This window comes from Micropterus dolomieu, linkage group LG23 (assembly GCF_021292245.1).
Source record: "Micropterus dolomieu isolate WLL.071019.BEF.003 ecotype Adirondacks linkage group LG23, ASM2129224v1, whole genome shotgun sequence".
NCBI lineage: Eukaryota > Metazoa > Chordata > Actinopteri > Centrarchiformes > Centrarchidae > Micropterus > Micropterus dolomieu.
In genome coordinates this window covers 35,495,898-35,523,573 of record NC_060172.1, presented here as the reverse complement: position 1 = coordinate 35,523,573, position 27,676 = coordinate 35,495,898, and the positions used below count along the sequence as shown (strand labels likewise).

At 43.0% G+C, this 27,676-nt stretch overlaps 2 protein-coding genes across 2 annotated transcripts in view; one reads left to right on the top strand and one right to left on the bottom strand.

Moving 5' to 3' along the window:
• Positions 1-594, bottom strand: part of LOC123963799 (biotin--protein ligase-like) — a 65,362-nt gene extending 64,768 nt beyond the window's left edge. Inside the window, exon 1 of the mRNA XM_046040845.1 lies at positions 536-594. Within this exon, the coding sequence (XP_045896801.1) occupies positions 536-594 (59 nt within the window). The remainder of the gene's footprint in view (positions 1-535) is intronic.
• A 10,216-nt stretch (positions 595-10,810) lies between these two features.
• zgc:171929 (uncharacterized protein LOC100124596 homolog) lies at positions 10,811-27,141 on the top strand. Its single transcript, XM_046040844.1, has 4 exons — positions 10,811-10,947; positions 23,821-23,926; positions 24,363-24,552; positions 26,609-27,141. Exons 1-4 carry the CDS (start codon positions 10,811-10,813, stop codon positions 26,929-26,931), a joined length of 756 nt encoding a protein of 251 aa, XP_045896800.1. The 3' UTR covers positions 26,932-27,141.
• The last annotated feature ends 535 nt before the right edge of the window (positions 27,142-27,676 follow it).

Sequence of the window (27,676 nt, the reverse complement as noted above, 5' to 3'; positions counted from 1 at the left end):
AACATATATCTGGTTCTACAGCTGTTTCTAAGGTTCCTGAGTTAAGAGATAAGTCGGTGCCAATTGAGGGCAGGTCTTGGTGAATTTTGTCTCTAATAGCTAGAATTTTATCATTAAAGAAGCTCATGAAGTCGTAACTACTGAGAGCTATGGGAATACTTGGCTCAATAGAGCTGCGACTCTCTGTCAGCCTGGCTACAGTGCTGAAAAGAAACCTGGGGTTGTTCCTATTTTCCTCTATTAATGACGAGTAGTACGCTGCTCTGGCATTACGGAGGGCCTTCCTATAAGTTTTAAGACTATCTTGCCAAATTAAACGAGAATTTTCCACTTTGGTGGAACGCCAATTCCTCTCAAGTTTCCGTGATATTTGCTTTAATTTGCGAGTTTCAGTATTATACCATGGAGCTAACCGTCTTTGTTTTAGTATTTTCTTTTTTAGAGGGGCTACAGAGTCGAGTGTCCAATCACCTTCTCTGCAGAGCGAATGATACGCCGCAGCCTGCCCTTGTCCCTGGCAGTGGCAGCAGCGTACCAGATGGTGATGGAGGATATGAGGACGGACTCAAAGATGGCGGTGTAGAAGTGCACCATCATTGTCTTTGGAAGGCTGAACTTCTTCAACTGGGAGACATGTTTTCCCATCTTCACGTGCTGCTTCCTGTCCGTCAGAAAGTCTGTGATCCACCTGCAGGTGGAGTCAGGCATGTTCAGCTGGGAGAGCTTGTCCTGCAGCAGGGCCGGGATGATGGTGTTGAAAGCAGAGCTGAAGTCCACAAACAGGATCCTGGTGTAGGTTGCTGGATCCAGAAGCTGGAGGTTGTAATGAAGGACCATGTTTACTACATCGTCTACAGACCTGTTGGTTCTGTAGACAAATTGCAGGGGGTCTAGGAGTGGGTCTGTGATGGATTTAAGGTGGGACAACACAAGGAACTCAAAAGACTTCATTAACACAGATGTCAGGGCAACGGGTCTATAGTCAGGGGTGGAAATGGTGGACTAGGAGTCATCCAGACTTGAGCCCAACCGTTTTTTCGTTTTGCAGATATTATCAGCCGATATAAAGACAATGCTGATATATCTGTATCGGCATTTATAACAGCCGATATATGACTATTAATATATGGGATTTTTAAGTCCAATACCGATTTCAATATTTGAGGATTTTAAAATCCGATATGGCGATATATCAGCCGATATTTTTTCACCCCCGTTATTTTAAGAAACGCTTAACATAAACCAAGATTATCCCTTGTATTTGTTATGTTGAGACCATACCAAGAAACCATGACATAATGCAGTATAAAAATAAACTTTTTTATTGTTATAAATAGTACTTTGAACAAAAGTACAACAAAATATGTTAAGGTTTTGATAGATAAGAGTCAAATGTTTAAAACATTTTACAAATAACTGATTTGTTATAAATTATGGAGTACTGTTACTAATGAACATTAAATTAAATAGTGTATGTATTGTGGGGCCCAGCGAAACAGAAACTATAAAAAATACCAATATACAGTACTACTACTAATAAAAATAATACCTTACATCAAATATCATGTCACTGCTATAATATTAATGGTAAACAGGGCTCTCCTGAATAGGCAAAGTATATATAGTTATTACCTTACATATAATCTGCCAGAATTACTACTTTCTACCAGCATATTGACATCTAGTTTAAAAAAACATTTCCTAACCACCACCAGGCTCTAAAACATGTTGTCTATGATGTGACCCACATATATTTGTATTTAGAATACATTAAACAATGTAGTTTAACCGAGATGCGAGATGCTAAACAGTTGTACGCAGAGAGACTACTACACCAGTTCTCAAAAAGTCTGGAGAGGCTTCAGACAGATCACCAGCTACAAACCTAAATCCCCCCACTCCATGAACGACTCACGCCTTGCCAACAAGTTGAACCAGTTTTACTGTCACTTTGAAAGACAATGGGACAGACCTGACACAATCCCCCGTCACACCACTGATCGGCCACAGCAATGTGTGAAGTATACCATGGCCTTCGGGGGAACTAACTTTTTTCCCCCACTCTCACGGTTGGGCAAACTGTGATTCTTACTGCTGAATCATTAATAGCTGCAAGCATGTAGGCCTGAGCCGACTGGGAAATCAGTCATGTTTGTCTTATTATTATATTTAAACAAATATAATCATTAATAATATAGCCGCAAGCAGCGATTCCCGGGTTCATAACTTTTTTTGCAATATCGCCAACATAATAATTTCACACATATGGTTCAACATTGTTGTAAAACACATCCTGCAAGTTTTGTAACAACTGGACAACCATTTTCTGATCAATAGCTTGATTTGTATCATTCCACGTCCAGTTAAGATACATTTAAAGTGCCCTCTAGTGGTTGACTTCTGGACTTCTTTGAGAAATTTCACGTTTATCGGACTTATGGTGTGAAGTAGGTGGCCTTTCAAAACCTGTAATTTTTGTGCCTTAATTACAGCGCCACCATTTGGCCAATTGGTGTAATATTTCTGTGGAAGCGTAAGCACCTCTGTTTGAGTTACTGTGCCAAGTTTCATGTTTCTAGCTCATTCCAGCTCACAGGAATTTGAGAAAAGCAGATTGCCAACACAAAAACAATCGCTAAAATAGCCGCAAGCGGCGATTCGCGGGTTCATACATTTTTTCGCAATATCACCGTTAAAAAAATTTCAGACATATGGTTGAATATTGTTACAAAACACATTCTGCAAGTTTTGTAACGATTGGACTAGCATTTTCTGATCTATAGCTTGATTTGTTTCATTCTACATCCAATTATTATGCATTCATAGCGCCTCCTAGTGGTCAATTTGAATGAGACTTTCAGGGTATGTGTGAGGTGCTTATGTAGACATATCCTGCAAGTTTTGTGTTGATTGAACAAACAATATGCATTTTGTAGCTTGTTTTGCGTTTTATTCCCTGCAGTTTGTTTGCATTTATAGCACCTTGGTTGTTTGATTTGAATGAAACTTGTTGCATGTTTCATTTACTTATGACTGGAGAATGAATATGGGATTTATAGTGTAATATGTGTAATGTTAAACACCTGTCTTGCGCTTGTAGCGCCCCCTAGTGACGTATGTACATCAAACTGTCCAGGTATATCCGAAGCACCTATCTGGCACAACATCACTGCGCTGTATTAACATTATGCTTTGTTAAATATCACAAAATTATCAAAATAGATATATAATGTCAGTCCAGTGACTGTTACCTGACAACCGACCAGCCTCTCATTCTCTGGCGCTGGCAGTAACTCAGCCTGACGAAGCCCAGGCAGCTGCCGTGTGATGAGTGAACGTAAGAGTCCAAAACTATTCACCCATGAGTAAAAATGAACAAATTACTGTGACTACCCGTTCGTCCTGAGTCACATACAAGATTAGGTCAAATGAACGACACAACACTAATGTGCGGCTCCATCAGCTAAGATACTCAATGATGTGCTGCACACTTGCTCAGCAAACGTGTTAAGTTTTGCCTCTTTTGGTTAACATGCTGTTAACAAGGTTTGATCAATCAATCTCTGGATCCGAAAAGCAAGACCTCAACCACCGGACTACTCAGATACACTGCGGAGGGAAGGCTTCCAAGTTTCTTTGTCAATCATGTGTCTTATTCTTGCAAAAAAAAAGCCTCCTAAGCACCAATAGAAGGCATGTTTTGCTTATTAATTTTTTTTCTGTGACGTCTACTCCGCTGTTGAAGAAGAAAATAAACAGCCAAAGAATTATGCTCTGAAAGGCTTAATTACATGTAAACAATGATTGCATTTAGCAAGACTGGCAACATACAATTTTGAAAGTACACACTGCAAGTGAATTTGCCTTAAAAAAAATTCGCTTTTTAGCTGTCATTTGGGCATTTTTAGTTACAGCTTGAGCACAAAAATATATAGCATGGGTCTACACAAGAATTAAAGAGAAAAATTATGCAAGTTGAAGAGAGAAGAAGAAGACAGTCTGAAATTACTAGTGAAGTCAATGCAAATGTGACTGTAAGCTACCTACCAATGCAGCCGTTCTTATCAAATGAAAGAGGTACTTCACTCCTGGTTTCAATAGTAAACCACCACAAGAATGACAATTACCAACAAAAAAACACTATATTCTATGCAGATACGTTTAAAAAAACAAAGTAACTTTTGTATTTCAAACAAATAGTTTGCAACTTGTTAGCAAAAAAACTTTCTTCAGCGCCATGCATCATGGGAATTCTGCTGAGAGTCTAGCTCCGCCCCTGGTAGGTTGGAAGTGGAGTGGAGTCCCTGCTCCCATATGAACCCATTCATTTTAAAATGCATAAAAATATTAATATAAACCATTACAGATATCAGCAATACAGGTAATACCACCCATCTCATGAAGAAGATGTACAATTTGAAGTTGAAACCAAGTTTATTGGACAGATGGTACAAGAGAAGATAGATGCCAAAAAACAGCGGAATAAATAATAACTAGAACGGGCATTTACTTAAGTAAATATGTGTGAGAGCTGTGACTGCTACCAATGCTGCTGCAAAGTACTGCTCCATCAGAAATTTAAAATCCTTTAGCGCTACCTACAGGTAAAAGAATCACATGCCACAGACTAATTCAGTTAAATATTAAAGCAGAAATCAGAGTTGGACGGGCCCACTTTCTGCACTTTGGACGCTGCACAAAATACTTGAAAGTCACTTCCTGTGTCCTCTATGTGGTGCAAAGGAGCACCCAGTAATGATACGTTATGTCCCAGTATATCATGTTGAGAAAATTTATTTTAATCGCATAATGAGTGTCACACAAGGCTTACTTCCTGTTGCCAGTAGGAGGCGCTATAACTATAACTGAATTTGAAATGCACGGACAAATTCTCTAGGATGAGTTTAAGTGCAGAGTGTGTAAATTGCCAAATATGACAATTAAATCCAAAATGGCCAACTTCTTTTTGTTTTTTGACCCTCCTGGCGTGTGTTCAAAGTTTTGTAAGTTGTCAAGAACATTAAGGCCATCAAATGTATTTGCAGTTCAGTATTGCAGTCAACATGCCAATCCCTGGATGTGAACCACCAATCTTGGGGTTAGCAGGGCAAGCACTTAACCACTGCACTGCTCAGACACACTGGATCAGTGCTGATTTTAACTTAAACAGCACTGCAGGGCCGCAACAAGTCGGCAGACTCTGAAAAACTTTATAGTCAGTATATACATAGTGTATATTTCAATTAAGCTACTATATAGTCTAATATGAAAGAAAAATATTTATGCTCCGGGATGTCTGTAATCTTGAGTAGGCTTGTTCCCAGTAAATGTTTTGGTCTTTCCAGTCAGTGCATTCCTACAAATAAAAGCTGTAGTTGTTTTTTTAAGGAAAAGGTCAAGTAGTGTATTTGAAGAACAACTTCCTAACACATACAGATACATAACACATTAAAACAGGATTTTTATGGAATTGGAAATGTTAACTGAACCGGCCTTAGTCACTATTAAGTAACTTAGACTATTAAGTAACATTAACTGTAAAATAAGAAACCAAAGTATATCAGTTTGTGATTCCATTACTCATATTTTAACATAGTTTTCAATTATATACTGCATAATAGAGTTCTTGAGGGGGAGGCTGTGGCTCAGGCGGTAGAGCGGGTTGGCCGTTAATCGGAAGGTCGGCGGTTCAATCCCTGGCTCCCCCTGGTTGCGTGTCAAAGTGTCCTTGGGCAAGATACTGAACCCTGATTTGCCCCTGGCGGCTGTTCCGCCAGTGTATGAATGAGTGTGAATGTTAGTTTCCGTTTGAGCACTTAGGCTCAGTGTATGACTGGTGAATGCAGATGTAGTGTAAAAAACGCTCTGAGTGGTCGAAAAGACTAGAAAGGCGCTATACAAGTACGGAGCATTTACATTTGCGATGGACCAGGGTGTACCCTGCCTTGTGCCCGATGTCAGCTGGGATTGGCTCCAGCTCCCCGCGACTGTACGCAGGATAAGCGGTTGACGATGGATGGATAGTCCTAGAGTTCTTTACTGTGCCAAATCGACCACTAGGAGGTGCTATAAATGCATAATAACTGGATGTGGAATGAAACAAATCAAGCTATAGATCAGAAAATGCTTGTCCAATCGTTGCAGAATGTTTTTTGTGACATTGTGACAATATTGAACCATATGAGTGAAATAATTTTGAGGCGATATTGCGAAAAAAGGTTTGAACCCACGAATCACTGCTTGTGGCTATATATTTAGTGTGAAAGCTGTAGCTCTCACACTTTACTTCTCTTCACTCTTTATTTATTTATTATTATATATAACCCCATGGCGTCTATCTTCTCCTGCACCGTTTGTCCTAGAAACTTCGTTAACTTCAAAAAAATACATCCTTTTATGATTTATGCTATTACCTGTGTTGCTAATATCTGTAATGGTTGATTTTAGATTTAATATTTTTGTGAAAAAAATGAATGGGGTTCAGTGGGAGCAAGAGGCTCATCTTTCTTCCAACCTACTCAACTTTAAGAGCTAAATGCTCCGGCATATGTGCAGCTACAGACTCCATTTGAGCTGTAAGTTGTATTTGGTGTTTGCTAAAATGTTTAGTTTAGGAGCTAAGGCCTTCCAAAGTGAAGGGTTTTACAGCTTTTAGCAGACTTTAGAGTTTGTCATGTGATCATGTTAGAGGGTGGAGAGGAGAATTTTGCAGACCAGAATTTTTTTGTAAACTGCTGCCAGTTGCGTATATTTTTCTCCATATGCAAAAAAGGCACCAAAATGTAGCCACATGCCTTTTCTCCCTCAAAATGTCAAAATCCTGCTCAGTGGACATTTAGTTTTTTTTATCTCTGATACTTAATTGGAAAGTCTCAGTCATCTCTCATTCAATCCCTGTTGTAGCTGCAGCCTGAGGTCTCCCCCTGTCACTAATTCTTTAACTTGCTGTATCTTCCTCCCTGTTTGGAGTTTGGACACTCAAGCACTAACTAAAAAGTCCAAAATGATAGCTTGAATTTTTTTTTTTTTTTTAAACCTGTCCTGCCCAGCAGCCTGGTATAGAATATGATGACCTGGATACTATATTGTGCCAGACAGATTTTACTTTAACAAGAGAGTATTAATATACTCCTTTGTCTGTTTTATTATTTATTTAATTATGTATTGATTTGTCACCGGGCCGGACAGGGGGGCAGACACGGGGATGGGGGGGCACAAACAGACATCATAGAGAAAGGACAAGACCTGTAAGAGAAGGGGGAAAGGGGGATGGAAGGTGGGGACAACAGGGAAAAGCAGTGGGAAACACCAATTGTAGAAAGCAACGAAACCTGCAATAGCACAGAGAGGGGGCCTGGGGAGGAGAAAAACAACAACAAACAAACAAACAAAAACAATAAAAATAATAATAATAGTAAAAGACAACCAGCCGAACAGCAGCAATGAACAGCTGACACAGTAAGACAACTAAGAGAAAAATTAAAACAAGAAACATTCCAGCACACTAAATAAGCAACACAGCACAGCCACGAGAGCTGGAATAATAACAATTAATTTAAATAAGTAACTGAAAGAAAAGCATCAGGAATAATTCTACCAGGGACAACCTAAATTTGTTTGTGTCTATGTGTGAGACTGATTGTGTCTGTGTGCGTGTGGGTGAATGTGTCTGTATGTGTGTGTGTGTGTACATGTGTGTGCGCATAAGCCTGTTAAAGAATGTAGTTGTTAGTGAGAGTGGGATGCCACGACTGTGCCACACCTACCCCAGCAACAGGCAGGCAAGAACCCCGGTAGCCAATAGGGGTGGGAGAAAGAAAAAAAAAAAATAACAAAGACTCCCAGATGCACCGCGATGCAAACGCGGAACACCCCGACCCAAATGCCAGTTGACAACGTAATGCCGACGGAACGCAAAAAGCGTAACCCGCGGAAGAGCAGCGCCTGGACCGACCGCGGCGCGCACACAACATAGACCAGTGCTCCCCCCCCCACCCAGCACCACACCGCCGCGCAGCGAACAACCAAAATGCCCAAATGCCACGCAATCATCAACACCAATGCACAAGTGACGAGCCCAACGCACACACTGCGCGAGCACCGCGACACCCAATGCCCAGCATTCCCCCGCGAATCCCGCATGCGAGGTCGGGTAAACGAGAGAGAGCAAACGGAACAACACGACAGCGAAAGCCAGCGGAGAGAAACACCAGCAGTAAGTCCCATGCCCAGCACGCCTCCAGGCCGCCGTGCAACACCAGCCAAACCAGCAACGAGGCAAAATCAACTAGCTCAGCTGCAAGCCACCAACAACCCACCCACCTGTCAAGGACCGAGAACTCCAGGCACAAACCCAGAACAAACCGGAGCTCAGCCCTGCCCCGCACCCACACTGCACATCCCGAAAACTAACTATATACCTCAGTATCCAGAGGGGTCCAACAACTGGCCAACAGAGAAATTTGGGAAGCATGGATCCGAGGCCAATGAAGCAAAACAGGGACGCAAACAGGTCCCTCCAAGCCAACGAGGAAATGCCTCCCCCGGACTCCAATGCACAAACTAAATGCCCAGCAGCCATTCAGAGACCCTGCCCAGGGGAAAAGCACAATGCATCAAGATGGATCAACAATCGCCCCACAATCCCACTGCAGCCCACCAAACCGCAATCGGATCAACCCGCGCAGAGACCCCCACCCCCAGAAGCCAGGGCACCCTGCTACCCCCCAAAGCGCAAAGGACCCCAGACCGCATGTCCCGGGGGAAGCTGTACCCCGCCCCAAGGAAGAACAGCAGAAAGCCGTGCCGGGAAGCTCCCTGCCGCCAGGGAGCGATAACGTGGGAGAACCAGACCAACGGTCCCCCAGCCCAGCCAGAGGCATCCCTCTCTACAGTGCAGGCAGTGCCAGCAGCCCCCGAGGCCGATCTCATCCCCGGACGGGGGCCCAGCCCCCCCAGTCAAGCACCCCCAAGGAGGAGCACCAAAACCTACCCCGACAACGCCGGCCATGGGCCCCAGAGACTCCCGAATGCCCCCACTGTGAGAGAGCTGGCAGGGGGAAGGAGCGGGAGCCTCACCTCTGCCAAAGAGGGCCCAGGCGAGGAGAGGAGACAACGGGCCCCCAGGCCCAGGGACACACCACCCGCACAGAAATGAGCAAAGGCCACAAGCCCGAGTCCCCAGAACCCTAGGTCAAGAGCGGGCCCCCACACCAGGGGAGCCCCGACCCCCCCCAGCCCACCCCAGATCAGGCAAGGCTGTCACCAACCCCACAGTACCGCCGACGGCCGGGGCTTCAGAGGTAGGACACGAGGCCAATGAGAATCTCCCCCACTCCTTCTACCTCCCTCTACCTGCCTCTGTAAATGTATTGTTTTGTGTTGGATGCATGTCATGGATTGTGAAGTGTTGTATGGTGGAGTAAAGGTAAGGTGTGTGGTAACTAAGGTGCAATTAAAATTGGAGGGTAGTTGTGACACAGGCACCCCACAACTGTCAGGTAGTGGAGCCTCCCATCGTGCCCCTCTCACCCCCCAAGCCCTCTGTGTCTAATGTGTAATTAAAATTGAGGGGCGGCCAGTGGGGGAGGAAGAAGGGCAAGGCCGCAATAAAGCAGCCCCAAACACCCTGCAGCCTGCCCGCCCCCCAGGGTCCTAAGGGTGTATGTTGTGAGACATGACCAAAGGGGGAAAGGTGAAGGAGGTCATAGGGAGGCTAGAATGGTCCTCCTCACTGGGACCAGATTCCTGACTGGCCCCATCATTCATTCAGTCCCGTCCCCCACCCCCCTAAGCAGAAGGACGCCAGGTCCCTCCAGCCCAGGGCTTAGAGCAAGAGCCCCTCTAGCACCGGCAGCACCCCAGAGTCAGCGACAACCCCACCCATCCCCAGGAGGGGTCCAGGGGGGCCCAGCCCCCCCAGCGCGCAGACCCGCCCCAGACCCAGAGGCTCCAAAGCCCCGAGCCCCAGACCCCCACACACCCCCGAGGCAGGTCAGTGCAGCCCCAACCCAAAGTCCAACAATACCCCGTCCTCGCCGGGGCCCCTCCGGCAGCCCCACTGCCACCCCCCACCTCACCGTTCCCTCACAAACAGGAGCACTCCGAGCACCACCAGGCCATCGGAGCTGGCACCCCCCCCCACAAGGGAGCAGGTCCAAAGCAGCAAGGACCCCGCCCAAGGACAGAACGGCCCAACAGCCCAGACCCGAAGGTCCGCCCACACCCAGGAGGCAATGCCACTCAAGCCAGGTCAGGCCAGAAGACCCCCACCCTTCCCTCCCTAGCAGCGAAGCATCCCACACACAAACCCCCACCGTCCCCAAAGAAAAGAGACAGCAATCACCCCGCGACAGCAGCAACAGCCCCTCAGCCCTAGGGAGTCAGCAGATGCACCCACCCCGTCAACCCCTTCTTCCTGGTCCCCCACCCCTCCAACAACCAGTCGCCAGACCCCTCAGAGAACCGAAATGCAATTATCAGGATGCACAGCATGCACACAGGTAAGAGCCGCACACCAGCCCAGTCCAGGTCCGCACCTGATGCCCCCAACCCCCGACAAGCACGCAAGCCAATAACGACCTACAGGTGAGCCAACCAACACTACCCCGCTACCTATCTAACTAGCGGCACACAACAGCCAAGTAATGCGCTGCACAGGAGAGATGCCAGCCGGTGCAAACCGCCCCCATCCCCCCCGCAGCCAGGGAGACCACAGACCCCACCCACGGCTACACCGTGACCCACACTGCACGTTCACCACCGGACCGAAACCCACCACAAGCATCCCCCCCCACCAACCCCCACCGCCATGCCCGCCGCCCGCCCCCTCCCCCCAACCCGGACCCACACACAGGCAGCCAACCACCCGCGCACCGATACCAAGAACCGCGCGACACCCAAGCAGAGTGGCTACCCACCCCGCAGCAGCGGCACGCCGAATACAGGGTAAACACCGGTCCCCCCACTCGAGCGCCGCACCACCGCCCCCCGCCAACGCCACGCCATCAACCAACATTAAAAAAAAAATAAAAAATGCTTTTTTTTAAAGCAAATACACGTTTTGTATCAACAAAGGATCACATTATCTCAGTCCTGGTAAGCTTGTTGGTGGTGGAGTTAGTCAGCCTTCTAGACCATGGTGCAATACCTCTTATTCCAGTTGTGAGTTCGAATCCTGCGACTGACAGCAGTGATAATTGGTTTCAACTTTAAACAACTGTTGGTATTTCAACACATTGTCATCTCAATCACGGCGTGACAAAGCTTAAGGATTTTACTTAATAACTACGCTTTGTCACTCTCTCAAATGATCGGTATATGACGCCCTTAGATGAGAACGGGCTCGGTATTTGAACTTAATGATACTAAAAAACTAAAGATGTCTTCTAACTTAAAACACCAAAATGGTAGCTGAAAAGCTTTTTTTAAGCAAATGCACTTTACCATCAACAAATGATCAAATTGTGGCTTTATCAGATGTGTACCTCTATAGCTTGCTGAATTAGACTGCTAGTTTTCCAAGCATCCCTTTTCATTTAGACCAGGTTCGAACACCTGTGTGCAGTTCAATTCCCACCGTCTTGCAGTGGTTGGTTTTAAATGTGTATGTTATTAGTCTTTCTAAATTAAGTAATTGTATACATGGAATACGTTTTTCAAGATTAGTCGTTTTCTGTGTCTTCATGTTATTTTGCAACACTGGACTAGACGTCACAGAAAATATAAGCACAATCAAAACAGTGCTCTGCCACGCATTTGTGGTCATAGATGTCCCTCTGTTGGTGCTTTGAAGCATAACATGCATTCAGTTCCCACTGACCCACTTTTACCTGTAGCGCTAAAGGATTTTAAATAGCTGATGGAATTGTACTTTGCAGCGGCAGCGGTAGCAGTCACAGCTAACAGCTGACAGCTCTCACACGTATTTACTTTAGTAAATACCCATTCTAGTAGCGACTGTTTTTGTGTTGGCAATCTGCTTTTCTCAAATTCCTGTGAGCTGGAATGAGCTAGAAACATGAATCTTGGCACAGTAACTCAAACTGATGTGCTCGCCAATATTACTCGAATCGGCAACATGTTGGCGCTGTAACTGAGGCACAAAATTTACAGGTTTTGAAAGGCCACCTACTTCACACCATAAGTTCGATTGATTTGAAATTTCTCACACAAGTCCAGCTCAATGTACTCTACAAAATACTTCTGCCATTTGTACATTTTTTGAAAAACACATTTTTTACATCTCCTCCTACACCGTAGCTCCGATTGCCACCAAAATTTCTCTGGATCATCATTGGACTTAACACATATAAAGTTGTATAAAGCTTGTTGATAACTCCTTTCATTTTCAAGTTATTGATCAATAAACAAAGGGGCGTGGCTCAAGACATAAATAAAAACAAATCCGTATCCGTTGGTCCAATCATCACAAAAGTCAAAGAATATGTCCACAAGAGTGCCGAAAGTATACCCTGAAAGTTTCATTCAATTCGACCACTAGGGGGCGCTTTAAACGCATAGTCATGCTATAGATCAGAAAATGGTTGGCCAGTTGTTACAAAACTTGCAGTATGTGTTTCATAACAATGTTGAACCGTATGTGCGAAATTATTTTGAAGTCGATAATGCAAAAAAATGGTTTGAACCTGCGGTCGCCGCTTGCGGCTATATTTAGAGTTCAAACCGCAAAGCGGTAGAACCCTTCTATGTTTGTCTGTTTTAGTTATTATTATTATTTTTATATTATTATTTGTTGTCTGCGGCACTGGCTCAAATTCTCGTGATGGGGTGCATGACCTTCCATAGAAATATGAACCCAATCGGCCAAATAAGGCTTAAAAAATAGAAAACTTTATTGTCATTGTCACATGTACAACGAAATGTCAAAGTGCAGACCAGCCAGTGCATCATTCCTAAAATATAAAGCAGCATGAACAGGCATTCATATACACATACACAGTCACACTTATTGCACCAATCCCTCAATCAGTTCAGTTCAATTCAATTTATCAGCGTTGATTACAGTTATTGCTGATGGGTAAAAGCTATTTTTGAGTCCATTTGTTTTTGCGCTGATGGATCTGTACCGTCTGCCAGACGGTAACAGTTTGAACAGGGGGTGGCCTGGATGAGGTGTCCTTTAGAATGTTCTGGATTTTTTTTAAGACAGTGGGAACTGTGTAGTTCTTCCAGTGTGAGAAGAGGGCAGCCAATGATCTTCTGTGCGGTGTCGATGACCCTCTGGAGCGCTTTCCTGTGAACCACTGTGCAGCTGGTGTACCACACACATGCAGTGTGTCAACATGCTCTCAATGGAGGCTTGGTAGAAGGACACCAGCAGCCTCTGTGTGATATTGTTCCTCCTGAGTACTCTCAGAAAATAAAGTCTCTGCAGGGCCTTTTTTAGCAGCTCAGAGGTGTTCCTGCTCCAGGTTAGACCCTCCTCAATGTGGACTCACAGGAAGCGGAAGTCTGCCACCCGCCCCACACAGTCCCCGTTGATGATTAGTGCTTGGTTTGTTTTCTTTTTCCTGTAGCCTATAATGAGCTCCTTGGTCTTTACGGTGTTCAGGAGCAGGTTGTTATTGCTGCACCACACTGTCAGCCACTCCACCTCACATACATATTGTTCTAAACAATAGCAGTGTGTTGAAAAAAGTGACTAAAGACCCAAATCCTTTAAAAAGCTTTTATTTCTATATACGCAAATGCATTGGGAACACTGCACATTCTTTTTCAAATCAAAACATGAAGAAAAAAATCATCTAATTTGTCATTACTTCACAGAAAGTGAGGAAAAAGGAATATTAGGCTGTTCAAAAAAATAACAGTGTCTCCACATTTCTTTACAAACTCAAATATTTACTGTATAAACTGAAAAATGTTTGAAGATTTAGCTTTCCTGTCAATCACTGAACCTAGTATTTAGTTGTATGACCACTGTTTCTCAGAACTGCTTCACATCTGTGTTGCATGGAGTCAACCAACTTCTGGCAACTGTGAACAGGTATTCCAGCCCAGGACGATTGGACTACATTCCACAATCCTTGGCATTTCTTGGTTTTGCCTCAGATACAGCATTTTTGATGTCACCCCACAAGTTTTCTATTGGATTAAGGTCCGGGGATTGGGCTGGCCACACCATAACGTTAATCTTGTTGGTCTGGAACTAAGATGTTGCTCGCTTACTGGTGTGTTTAGGGTCGTTGTCTTGTTGAAACAACCATTTCAAGGGCATTTCCTCTTCAGCATAAGGCAACATGACCTCTACAAGTATTTTGATGTATTCAAACTGGTCCATTATCCCTGGTATGCGATAAACAGGCCCGACACCGTAGTATGAGAAACATCCCAATATCATAATGCTTGCCCCACCGTGCTTCACTGTTTTCACAGTGTACTGTGGCTTGAATTCAGTGTTTGGGGGTCGTCTGACAAACTGTTTGTGGCCCCTAGACCCAAAAAGAACAATCTTGCTTTCATCAGTCCACAAAATGTCGCGCCATTTCTCTTTAGGCCAGTCAGTGTGTTCTTTGGCAAATTCTAACCTGTTCAGCACATGTCGTTTTTGCAACAATGGGACTATGCAGGGGTTTCTTGCTGATAGCTTGGCTTCGCATAGGCGTCTTCTAATTGTTACAGTACTCACAGGTAACTGTAGACCTTCTTTGATCTCCCTGGAGTCTTTGCCATTCTGGCTATTCTTCGATCCATTCGAGTGGTAGTTTTCCGTTTTCTTCCATGTCTTTCTGGTTTTGGTTGCCATTTTAAAGCATTTGAGATCATTTTAGCTGAGCAGCCTATCATTTTCTGCACTTCTTTATATGTTTTCCCCTCTCCAGTCAACTTTTTACTTTTCCACTACTTTTTCAAAGTACGCTGTTCTTCTGAACAATGTCTGGAATGACCCCTTTTACTCCTATTGTCAGAGAGAAATGCACTATAACCAGCATGTACAAAATGCAGCCTTTGTCTTTAAATGAGGGCCACCTGTTGACTCCTGTTTTTTCATAGAATGAATGACCTCACAAATTGAGCTCCACACTGCTTAATTTTGAACACGCCCCTTTCAATTACACCAAATTGGCAGCATGCATTGCCTGTTGCAGCCATGACTGTTGGTTCTGTTGGTTTTCTAGTTTTTCTAGTTGATTGGAGCACACAAGCATTACATTCAGTCAAGCCAGAGGGAAAGGAGAGACTTTAATGTAGTATTCTTAGATTTAGCAAATGCATTGCATTCCATTACTGTGGACTACTTGAAAGCACCATACATACCCAAAGGGCTAGTGAGGGTATATTTTCAGGACATTCAGATATGTTTCACAACTGCACAGCTTACTACAGTGTGGCAGCTGTTAAACATCAGGCATGATGGCAGAGTGCACAAGTTTACCACACATTTTACTTTGGCAATGGAGGTTGTTATTAGGGCATCTAAGTAGGTCGTAGGAAAAGAGATGTTTCAAGATGGCAGCACTTACTACCAATAAGAAAGGACATGGCTGACATGACAACCATCATTACCACAGCACCATTTACCAAAAGGCTGTTGCCTGCTGGATAAATTGAACACTAAAGCAGGCTAGGATGGAAGTGTATTAACTTACTCATGACTCTAAACTGCCCTTAATATGTACTTTGAATCAATCATCCCCAATGATGAACCCCACAAAGAATAGTATAACGTTATCGTTTTTAAACAGTAACGTTACACTTGGAGGTGCACGGCTCTCCTCGGGAGAGACAGCTAGCTGAAATAGTGGCATCGGTGCTCCTCGGTGTGACAGTTTCAGGCAGAACTCACAACCGCTCCCCTCTCGGCTATCTGCCTTTAAACCCTTCGTGTCCATCGGGATCAGGTGCAGACACTTAAAATAGTATCTGACTAGTATCTAACTGAACAGTGATTCCGTTACAGGACGTAGCTAAAGTAGTAAAAGTTACCGTTAACATAACGTCAGCTAACTGAGAGCTGAGCCTTTACTTACAACTTCACACAGACGCCTTTTCTTCAAAGCATTATCACCCTAATGTCTAAGGTTAATCTACTAATGTTACATTTGGGCTTCTCTCTTCTTGCTGACTTGTCTTTGACTCATTAAAAGCTGTGGTTAGAACACACTAACTTACTTACAAGCTTATCTGTACGTATCTGGCTAATTAGGCTAATGGCTAACAAGCTATATGCCGACAGCGATAAAATACAGGAATTTCACTCACCAAGTAGAACACGGATTTCCTGGAGGTTCTCTCTCCAATGAACTGCACAGCCGGCCATTATTCATCTGATATCTGCATGTAGAAATGTCCAAAAGGCTCAGACAGGCTGAGCCTCAGAGCTCTGTGTAGCTGAGTGAGGCTAGGAGCGAGTGCTAGGAGTGGCAGCAGCTAAAGGTGTCCATCAATCAAAGCTGCCACGCCCCTAATAATGCAGAACTTAAAGGTTTATTGTAATTTAAACAGGTGAGTTATAAAAAAACATTTTTTGAACCAGGCTGTAAACATGTTTTATTCTGCTGTAAAGTTGGGCATTTTAACATGGGGGTCAATGGACTCCCTTCTGCAGCCAGCCTCAAGTGGCCACTCGATGAATTGCTGTTTCAGATGCTTCCGTATTGGCATTCAGGCGGGAGACCGGAAGTTTGACGCTTGATTAAAATATATAAAAAATTTATATTAAATAAATAAATAAAACAGTAACGTGTGTGTTTTATTATAATAATATATTAAAAATTAAAATAAATAAATGACACCATAACAAGTGTGTGTTATTATAATATATTAAATTTTTTTTTTAAATAATAATAGCGTAAACGTGTGTGTGTGTGTGTGTGTGCGCGCGCATGCATGTGTATTAATAGACAAATTTTTTTAATAATAATTAATTGATTTAAAAAATAATAATTAAAAAAAATCAGTATCAAATGTAAAAACAAAACAATTACTAAAATATCAAACAATCAAATAATAATAAATGAAAATTTGTACAATTCTTTATCAGTCTGAGGTTCCACTGGTTGTCCTCACTTCACGGCATGAGAAGACATATTTTGCAGCAACTATTTCACATTTGGGCATTTCTCCCAGTAAATAGTGGAGTTTCTGTGTGTCTGATATGAATTTGAATTCAGGGTATATTTGGGAAATGTTTGCAAAGTGTTTTTGTCTTAGTATTTTATATTTAGGGCGTGAGGTTAGAAAGTGCTGTGTCACACTAAGTCTCTCCTCTTGTGGTAGCCAGCTCTGTCTATGGCGACCCTTTTCTATGGCCAGGCTGTGTTCACTCAGTCTGTATGTTGTCAACAGTTTTCTTAGTTTAGGACATTTTATTGTGCTCAGGTAATTTGCCAGTGTGAATTCTCTTTTTAGGGTCAGATAACATTGTAATTTACTTTGTGTTTTTGTCGTTTCTTTCCAAAATGTAATTGATCTTTTCTGTATTTTTAGTAAGAGGGGGTATTGGCCGAGCTCTGCTCTGCACAGGTTATTTGCTGTTTTTCTCTGCACCTGCAGGATGCTCTTACAGAACTCAGTATGGAAAGATTCTATGATTGTTTTGTCCCATTTGTCAAATTCATTATTTAGTTTTCACCCCCAAATTTTGCTACCATATAGAATTATTGGTTCTAGTACAAACTGGAAAATTTTAAGCCAGATTTCAATTGGAATATAGATTTTAATGTTTCTTTTTATTGCATAGAAAGCTCTCCTTGCTTTGTCCCTCAGATCTTTCACAGCCATGTTGAGGTTTCCTGTGTATGTAATGTTGAGGCCAAGGTAAGTGTAGTTTTTTGTATGTTGTAATTTAGTGGTGTCTAAATAGAAATTGTGTGTAACCTGATTTCTGTATTGTTTCTGAAAGATCATTATCTTAGTCTTTGCTGTGTTTACTGTCAGGGCCCAGGTCTGACAGAATCTCTGCAAGAGATTAAGGTGCTGCTGCAAACCTTCTTTGTAGGTGAAAGCAACACTAAGTCATCTGCATACAGCAGACCTCTGATCTGATTCAGAAGGAGGCCAGGTGCCGTGGAACGCACTAATTGGTTTGCTAATTCATTGATATATAGATTTAAAAGAATTGGACTGAGATTGCATCCCTGCCTCACTCCCCGGCCCTGGGAGAAGAACGCTGTTTGTTTGTTTCCAATCTTTGTGGCACATTCACTTTTTGTATACATGTTCTTAATCAAATCATGTGTTTTTCCTCCAATGCTACTTTTAAGTAGCCTATAGAAAAGGCCCTCGTGCCAGATGGAGTCAAAGGCTTTTTGGAAGTCAACAAAATAGGCATATACTTTTCTTTTCTTAATGTTTAATTCTTGATCAATTAGAGTCTGGAGGGTAAATATATGGTCCGTTGTGCGGCAGTTAGGCAAAAAAACTATTTGGCATTTATGCAGAATATTGTGTTTATCAACAAAGTTGACAAGTCATTTATTAATGATGTTGCAGAATATTTTTCCCAGGTTACTGGATACACATATTCCTCTGTAGTTATTTGGGTCATATTTATCTCCGGATTTATGAATTGGGGTTATTAAACCTTTGTTCCAGATGTCTGGAAAAGTTCCAGTTGATAAAATAGTATTGAATAGTTTTAGTATAGCCAATCTGATTTTATGGTAGTATTTAATCATTTCGTTGAGGATTCCATCAATACCACAAGCCTTCTTTCCTTTCAGGGACTGGATGACTTCTGTTAATTCTTGTTCTGTTACCAGGTAATCTAGAGGGTTTTGGTTGTTTTTTATCACCGCCTCCAGAGTTTTACAAAATGCATATCTTGTACTGATCATTTTTTGTAATATTACTGTATAATAATAATAATAATAATCCTTATTTGTAGAGCACTTTTCAAAAACAAGTTACAAAGTGCTTTAACAAGTGTAAAGAATAATACAAAAAAACAAGATAAGAGCATGAAACATTAATATAAAATTAGTAAAATACAATAAAATAAAAGGGATAAAATAAAGTTAAATAAGATCGGGAAAGGCTCTCCTATAAAAGTATGTTTTAAGAAGGGACTTGAAAGAGTTCACTGACTCAGCCGACCTGATTTCCTCGGGCAGGCTGTTCCAGAGCCTTGGGGCCCTGACAGCAAACGCTCTGTCCCCTTTAGTTTTCAGTCGAGACTCTGGAACAGACAACAGACCTCTGCCCGAGGATCTCAAGGTACGTGCTGGTGCGTATGGGACTAAAAGGTCAGAAATATAACAAGGCGATAGGCCATGAAGAGCTATAATTCACTAAAGTGATTAATCCAAGTATTTCCATCTTGGATCGCCAATTCATCCTGCTGGGTTTTGTTTAGGTTGTTCCGTTTCTCCCAGAACTGGTTGGACTCTAAGGATTCCTCAAGTTCACAGAGCTGCTTCTTGCTGTGTTTTTGTCTTTTTAGGGTGTACTTGTATTGTTTCAGAGTGGCTTCATATTGACAGCGTATGTTGTGGTTATCTGGGTCCCTGTGCTTTTCATTTGATAATTTCCTTAAAGTTTTCCTTAGGTTTTTACATTCAGTGTCAAACCATTTTTTACTGTCCATTTGTTGAGGTTTTGGTTTGGAGGCTTTCAAATTAGACAATGAAGCCAAATGATGAAATATTGAATTGATTTTGTGCACCAGAATTATTCTGGGGAAATGTTTCAGTTAGATGTAAATGAGTTAAATCATGTATGTTTTGATTTTCCAGTGCCTTTTGGTATGCCCCCATGCTGTCTGGGGTTCATCTGTATGGTTATGTGCTGTTAAACAGTTCACAGGCACTAGGGGCTCCAGACTCCAGAGTCCTTTTCAGATAGATAGTGATTTTGCTGTGGTCTGAGAGGGGTGTGAGGGGGCTGACTGTGAAAGCTCTGAGAGACACTGGATCTAGATCTGTAATGAAATAATCTACCGTACTACTGCCAAGAGCTGAGCTGTAAGTGTAGTGACCCAGAGAGTCCCCTCGTAGCCTGCCGTTCACTATGTACAGACCCAGCGTACGGCAGAGCTGTAAAAGCTGCATACGGCTTGTATTAGTAAGCTTGTCAAAGCACTTTCTAGCAGGACATTCAGGGAGGGGGAAGCAGGTGCTTCCAGGTAAGTTTGTCTCCCTGGGTGTTCATAGTGTCAGCTCTTTTCCCTGTTCGAGCGTTCACAGTAATACATTTCCCATGGTTTTATAATGGTTAACTTCCTCCTCAGGAATAGAGAAAATATCTGGGTTGTAGTAGGGGGATTCTGATGGAGGTATGTAGATGGCACACATGTAGACATGTTGCTCAGCACAAATCATCTGTTCAACTGTTACTGTGACTGTCAATTTTCCATTATATAAGATTTTTCTTTTTTAATATCTGTGATGGACTGGCTCAATTCTGATTTACACCATATAATCATGCCTGAATCTCTGCCTTGGGTTATTGTGGGATTTTTTGTTGAAGGTATAATAATCTCAGTGTAGCCGTGAGGACGACCAGTGGAAACATCTTCTCTGCACCATGTCTCCTGTAAAACTATGATGTCAGAGTCTTTTAATACCCTATTAAAATCTGAGTTTCTGCTCTATAAACCAAAAGCTGATGATCTCAGACCTTGAATGTTCCAACATGTTATTGTAAATGTAGCAGGTCTACGTATGATTTTTAATAAACTTGTGAAAATTATGAGTTAATATTTCTGAAATATTAACTCATAAACCTCAAAAGAAGGGCACCACCGGAGATTCAATTCGCCCAGAGTCTCCGGACCTCTGGGTAGCGTTTTAATAATTATACAATTATTCACTAGACATCAGTTAGGTAATAATCGCTCAATTATCTTAAATCAGTCAATCTCATATCGAAGGAGTAAATCCTCGTGACAGGGACTTGGAGTTAGACAATACACACACAGTTCCTGTGATTACGGTGAAATTTATTAGATAACTAAGGTGAAATAAATGCGGTTAAATACACATCAAAGAAATAAACAATGGCTAAACAAACATGATGTAAACAACAAGAATGTTGAGTTCTATTGTAAATTGGGTTCTCTTGTAGGGAGAATTTGATTCATAAGGGCAACTAATAAATGCAAGCTATGAGAATAACTAATAAGGATTGAAGATAATGGATTAGCAAACTATTGGACATCACTGATCACAGAAAGCAGGGTTTTAGTCTTACTGTGGGGTGTGGTTCCCCGGAGGAGCAGTCCTTGTTTCCGTGAGGGCTTATTTCCGGTTTCCCTAATGATGATATGTCAATCGTGGCGGCTGTGGCTCAGGAGGTAGAGCGGTTTGGCCATTAATCGGAAGGTTGGTGGTTCAATCCCTGGCTCCCCCTGGTTGCGTGTCCTTGGGCAAGATACTGAACCCCGATTTGCCCCTGGTGGGTATTCTGCCAATGTGTGTATGTTAGTTTCCATTTGAGCTCTTAGGCTCAGTGTATGAATGTGTATGACTGGTGAATGCAGATGTAGTGTAAAAGCGCTTTGAGTGGTCGAAAAGACTAGAAAGGCGCTATTCAAGTACAGAGCATTTACATTCAAAAATCTATTTGCGCGTATTGTAATCAAATATCTCCCGACAATCAAACCTTAATTGTCAAACGGTTATACAGTTCTTAGTTTGATAAAAAGGAAACAATTACTTAATCATTGTAATGATTGGAATGGTTACAAGTTAAACACATTTTCGGGATTTCAGAATGAAAGAGACTTAATATTTCCTGGATAATATTGGCTGTTACACATTCTTACTTAAATATATGAGGGCAAGTTACGAACATGGCATCATATTATGAGCGGATAAATACAGTGACAATTATACAATACTTATTTTGTCCTCTTGGGGGAGCTCTGGTTCCATGAGGAGACTGAAGATAGCAAATGATTACTTCTTTATCATGTCATTTCTAAAGGATGTGTGGCAATGGGAGGCACCACTACCTGACAGTTGTGGGGTGCCTGTGTCACAACTACCCTCCAATTTTAACTGCACCTTAGTTACCACACACCTTATCTTTACTCCACCATACACCACTTCACAATCCATGACATGCATCCAACACAAAATACATTTACAGAGGCGGGCAGAGGGGTTGTATGAGTGGGGGAGATTCTCATTGGCCTCGTGTCCTACCCCTGAAGCCCCGGGCATCAGGGGTGCTGTGGGGTTGGTGACAGCCTTGCCTGATCTGGGGTGGGCTGGGGGGGGTCGGCCCGCTCTTGACCTAGGGATCTGGGGACTCGGGCTTGTGGCTTTTGCTCATTTCTGGGCGGGTGGTGTGTCCCTGGGCCTGGGGGCCTGTTGTCTCCTCTCCTGGGCCCTCTTCGGCAGGGGTGGGGTTCCCGCTGCTTCCCCCTGCCAGCTCTCTCACAGTGGGGGCATTCGGGAGTCTCTGGGGCGCATGGCCGGTGTTGTCGGGTTAGGTTTTGGTGCTCCTCCTTGGGGGTGCTTGACTGGTGGGGCTGGGCCCCCGTCCAGGGATGAGATCGGCCTCGGGGGCTGCTGGCACTGCCTGCACTCTGGGGAGGGATGCCTCTGGCTGGGCTGGGGGACCGTTGGCCTGGTTCTCCCACGTTATCGCTCCCTGGCGGCAGGGAGCTTCCCGGCACAGCTTTCTGCTGTTCTTTCTTGGGGCGGGGTACAGCTTACCCCGGGACATGCGCTTTGGGGGGTCGCGGGGTGCCCTGGCTTCTGGGGGTGGGGGTCTCTGCGCGGGTTGATCCGGTTGCGGTTTGGAGGGCTGCGGTGGGATTGTAGGGCGATTGTCCTAGTGCTTTTTCCCTGGGCAGGGTCTCTGAATGGCTGCTGGGCGTTTAGTTTGTGCATTGGAGTCCGGGGGAGGCATTTCCTCGTTGGCTTGGAGGGACCAGTTTGCGTCCCTGTTTTGCTTCGTTGGCCTCGGATCCATGCTTCCCCATTTCTCTGTCGGCCAGATGTTGGACCCCTCTGGATACTGAGGTATATAGTTAGTTTTCGGGATGTGCAGTGTGGGTGCAGGGCTGAGCTCCGGTTTGTTCTGGGCTTGTGCCTGGAGTTCTTGGCCCTTGACGGGTGGGTGGGTTGGTGGTGGCATGCAGTTGAGCTGGTTGATTTTGCCTCGTTGCTGGTTTGGCTGGTGTTGCACGGCGGCTGGGGGCGTGCTGGGCATGGGGGATGTCGGCTGGCGCCGGCGGCCTTAGTTTTTTCCGGCGGTTGGGGGACGGCGGACTTTTATAGGCGGGTGCACGGTGACCTGTGCGGCTGCTGGGCATTGGGTGTTGCCGTGCTCGCGCAGTGTGCGCGTTGGGCTCGTCACTTGTGCATTGGTGTTGATGATTGCGTGGCATTTGGCCGTTTTGGTTGTTCACTGTGCAGCGGTGGGGTGCTGGGTGGGTGGGGAGCACTGGTCTACTCGCAGTACAGTGTTCGGTAGAGGAGGCCCGTTTAGTGGTTGGAGAGGTGGGGGGCTGCGGTAGCGTGAAGTCTGCCTCCCACATGAATGGAGCCATTGTTATATTTTTGGACAGCACGGCCAAAGTTAGTGATGTGGTCGAAACAGATGTAGTTATTCATGACACTTTCACTCCCATTCTCCCGCTGGTTAGTCCTGCAAGAAAGATCGTCATTTCTAATGCCCCCCCCCCGTTCATTAAAAATGAAGTGCTGACTAAAGAGCTGTCTCGGTACGGGCAGCTCATCTCCCCGATCAAAATGGTCTCTTTGGGCTGCAAATTCCCTTTGCTCAAACATGTCGTGTGTCACCGGAGGCAGGTTTTCATGGTTTTTAAAGACAACACTGATGATCTCAATCTGTCTTTTAACTTTAAAGTAGACGGGTTCAGTTACATGGTTTATGCCTCGTCAGAGACCATGGTGGAGAGGGGGTGTCGCGGGTGGTGGAACCTACCGGGGCTGTACACCACCCCGGCCAGGCTCCCGAGGACCCCTCCCTGTATGCTCTGGCGATGATAGTAAGCAGGCTGATAGCATTACAGAGACAGGGTCAAACAAAGAGCAGAATAAACAGACTGAGTGTCCCAACAGTTTGGAACACACTGATGATTTGCGTGATAATCTGTCAATGTGTGAGGACTTTGTTGAAAATGAAGAGATGTCTGATGATGACGACATGTTAAAACTGTCACAAAAAAGAAAACATTCAGAACAACTCCATAGCAGTGCTAAAGTAGAAGCTGTAGTGGAGGACTGGGAATTGTGTTTTCCAGGAGCTTTGTATCTTCTTCCTACAGGTAGAGGAAATTATTGAGGGTTGTTTACATTGCTTTTAACAATGTATTGATAACTGCACCTTGTAAGCTACAAAGAGTAGAGAAAGAAACATGAAGCTGATCAGAGTTATCATACTGTCATATTAAGCCTATTTTTTCTCTTATCTCTCCCTACCAGCCCCGTCCGCGTACATCCCCCGGCTCAGGCGACTTTGTGTGCTCAGTGTGCCACAAGATATTCCCTCTGCAGCGCATGTTGACTCGCCACCTGAAGTGCCACAGCTTGGTGAAGAGACATCCTTGTCGATTCTGTGGCAAAGGATTCAACGATACCTTTGACCTCAAGAGGCATATGCGAACACACACAGGTCAGGAATTAAATCAACAGTAAATGGACTGTACTTATATAGCGCCTTTCTAGTCTTCCAGTCTCTCACAGCTCTTTACACAATATCACATTCACACACTGATGGCAGAGGCTGCCATGTGGCGCTGACTGGAGAACATAATGTGTTCAGGTCATTTTTTTTATAGGGTGCCATTTGGACTTCATAACTTGGGATAAATAAATAGTTTATTTACCTATATTTTAAAGTTCGATTATATAAAATAACTTTATGAAAAACATATTGGTCGAGCTCAGGCATCTTTATTGAATTCAATTTCAATATATTAACAACATGTGACACGTGGGAAATGTCCAACCTGTTAAGGACTTAGACATAACTGTTTAAAAGTTTTTTCAGGGTATGATTGCTACTAAAATGACATTTTTATAGAAATCATATGTCCCTCACTCTTATTAGATATTTGTTTTACAATAACATAATTTTTAAACAGCATAGGCAAGGCCTATATTGAATGGAACAAGTGCACATAAATGGAAGGGGATGCATTTTTCCACTTTTTTTCCCCTCAAGAAAAGTGAATTATGATAAGAATTACTCAATGTCTCTTGCCCGTATAGTCAATCCCTTCCATATCGTTGTGTAAATACAAATATACACTTACTATTTGGTAATTTCAATAAACTTTGAAGGATAAATACCAACATAACAGGGTGGACAAAACACCAGTATATACTATATAAATGTCCACCCTGTTAGGTTTTCAGCAAGGTGGACACTAGCAGCGTGGACATTAAGAGCTAAAGTTAGCCTTTTACCTGCCTGCGTGAGCATAATGGCTAGCATGACCTTCAATACTATATGAGGAATCTATAATTTTTCACAGACAGTTTTTGAAATTTTTTTATTTGACTGATCTTCTCAAAACCTAGGGTAACAGGGTGGACACGTTATGTTAAAACACATTAAACTCACTAAATAAAAATGTGAAAATCCGATAGTAAAGATAGAAAAGATAAAGGTTTGGCTCTGGATTGCTGGCCAGTTAGCTGTATTGCTACCTTTTATTTTTCAACTTTTCATAAAGTCAGTCACTTCTTGTCAACCAACCAATCACAGCCTGGATGGGGTGGCACATTAGAAAAAGTTTGATGTGCTCCAGCAAATTTCAAATGCTTATGATATATATATGATTATTGACAAGTTAATACTTAGCATTAACAAATTAGAGACAAATATAGATAATTTTGCTTGCACAAGGATTAAATAAATAAAAACAAACCACAGAAATAAAACAGCTATAACTGGATTTAATATTAAACTAGCGGTAAAATAGTATACTATTATATGAAATTATAATGACCATAGTAATTAATATTTTAACATTATAGCCTACTAACAGTATACTATTAACTGAACATTATACTTTTTATTTAATATTATACTAATACACTCATTTACACTAGTTCCTCCTCCACGTTGTGGATGGAGCCTCTTCAGTGGACAGATTTAGATCCAGGATGCCAGTGTGCCTTTTCTGCTTTTAATGTCTCCTCCTGAGAGCAACACGCACCCCTTGTTCTTTTTTACATCTGTTTTACTAAAGTTATTGTTATAAATATTGTTTAACTTTGTTTAAGTTGAGAAATACACATTTCAAAATGTCAGTATTTTGCGCGTTTTCCTTGACAATCAAGCAAGTAGACTCAAGGTACCATTTGTTCCATTATAATCAAATCGCAATATTGTCCTCAATAATCGCAATATTACTTTTTCGTGCAGCCCTAATGAAAAGTGCAATGAAATAACTTTTTTTATGAATTGGTGCTATATAAATAAAATTGAATTTAAGGTGCAAAAGACAATCCTTCAGCAACAATCTTTTATGCATGTCTCTTTTTGCCTTGAGGTGTACATTTGATTATTTGTGCTTAGCCTGCTTTTAAACAACTCCCTCAGACAGGGAGTCCTTGGTTGCAAAATTTGTCACACAACTGCAAAGGCACTTTTGTCTGTCTGAATGTAGTGCATGCACACAAATATGCAGAGGAACAAAACCGTATTTTGTCTCCCCCAGGTATCCGTCCCTACAAGTGTGAGCTGTGTGAAAAAGCCTTCACACAACGTTGCTCTCTCGAGTCCCATATGAGGAAGATTCACGGTGTTCATCAACAATATGCCTACCGTCAGAGACGGTCCAAGATCTTTGTGTGTGAGGACTGTGGTTACACCTCAAGCCGCCCTGATGAGTACTTTCTCCATGTGAGACAGTGCCACCCCGGTAGTCCTGCCCTCCGCAGGTACTACCGCCGCCAGGCGCATGAGAACAGCAGCTTTGCATCAGCAGACCGTAAACTCAATCCCTATATTCTGTACTCAACCCCTGCATATTATATGTAGGGTTCCTTATAATTTAACTGAACTACATTATAGCTGTTCCATAAGCCATTCATAAAGAAAATAGTTAGACATTCGTTTTTATGAAGTATACAACTGTGTAACACCTAGGCAATCTACGTATGTACCCACTATGCTCATTCAGTAGTTCCTGTTTTTAATCAACACTACTTTTTATGCTGTTTTTTTTATTTTAGTGTTTTTTACATTTTCTCTTGTGCTATGTTTATTGTTACAATAAAAATAAAGGATAAAAAAGATTAATGTCTTTATTGTTTATAGATGCATTTTTCAGGAATCAACCAAGTCATTCACAATCATTTACAGCAAGTCAAGAAAGATATACTTTTGTATTTTACCCTTGGAATCCATATTGGCCTTTCCTCTAAATGAATCCCACAATATCTGCATTTCATTTCATAGCTACAGCTTACAGTCCAGAATAACGCTCGCACTCAAACGGTGATGGAGACGACAAGCATACAATCGATGTGCAGCATGAACTCTGCCATGTATGAGAAAGTGTTTTTTCAGATAAGGGTGAAGGTCAGGACTTTATATTTCTCCCTCTTAGAGTGAGTTGCTGGCCCAAGTGAGTGCAAGTAAGAAAGAGGGTGAGAGTGACTGCCAGAATGTCGTGTAGAAAACGTTCTCAGCTGCCTCTTGATGAAGGCAAATACAGGCTCTTATTTGAATCATGAAACATTTTATTGATTCCACTTAATGATTCAGATTATGTTTGCCTCTT

Coding starts and splice junctions, on each gene's coding strand:
- zgc:171929 (XM_046040844.1), top strand. CDS start 10,811: ATGCCCGCCGCCCGCCCCCTCCCCCCAACCCGGACCCACACACAGGCA. Junction 10,948..23,820: donor AGCGGCACGCCGAATACAGG/GTAAACACCGGT, acceptor ATGCCTCGTCAG/AGACCATGGTGGAGAGGGGG. Junction 23,927..24,362: donor TGTATGCTCTGGCGATGATA/GTAAGCAGGCTG, acceptor TCTCCCTACCAG/CCCCGTCCGCGTACATCCCC.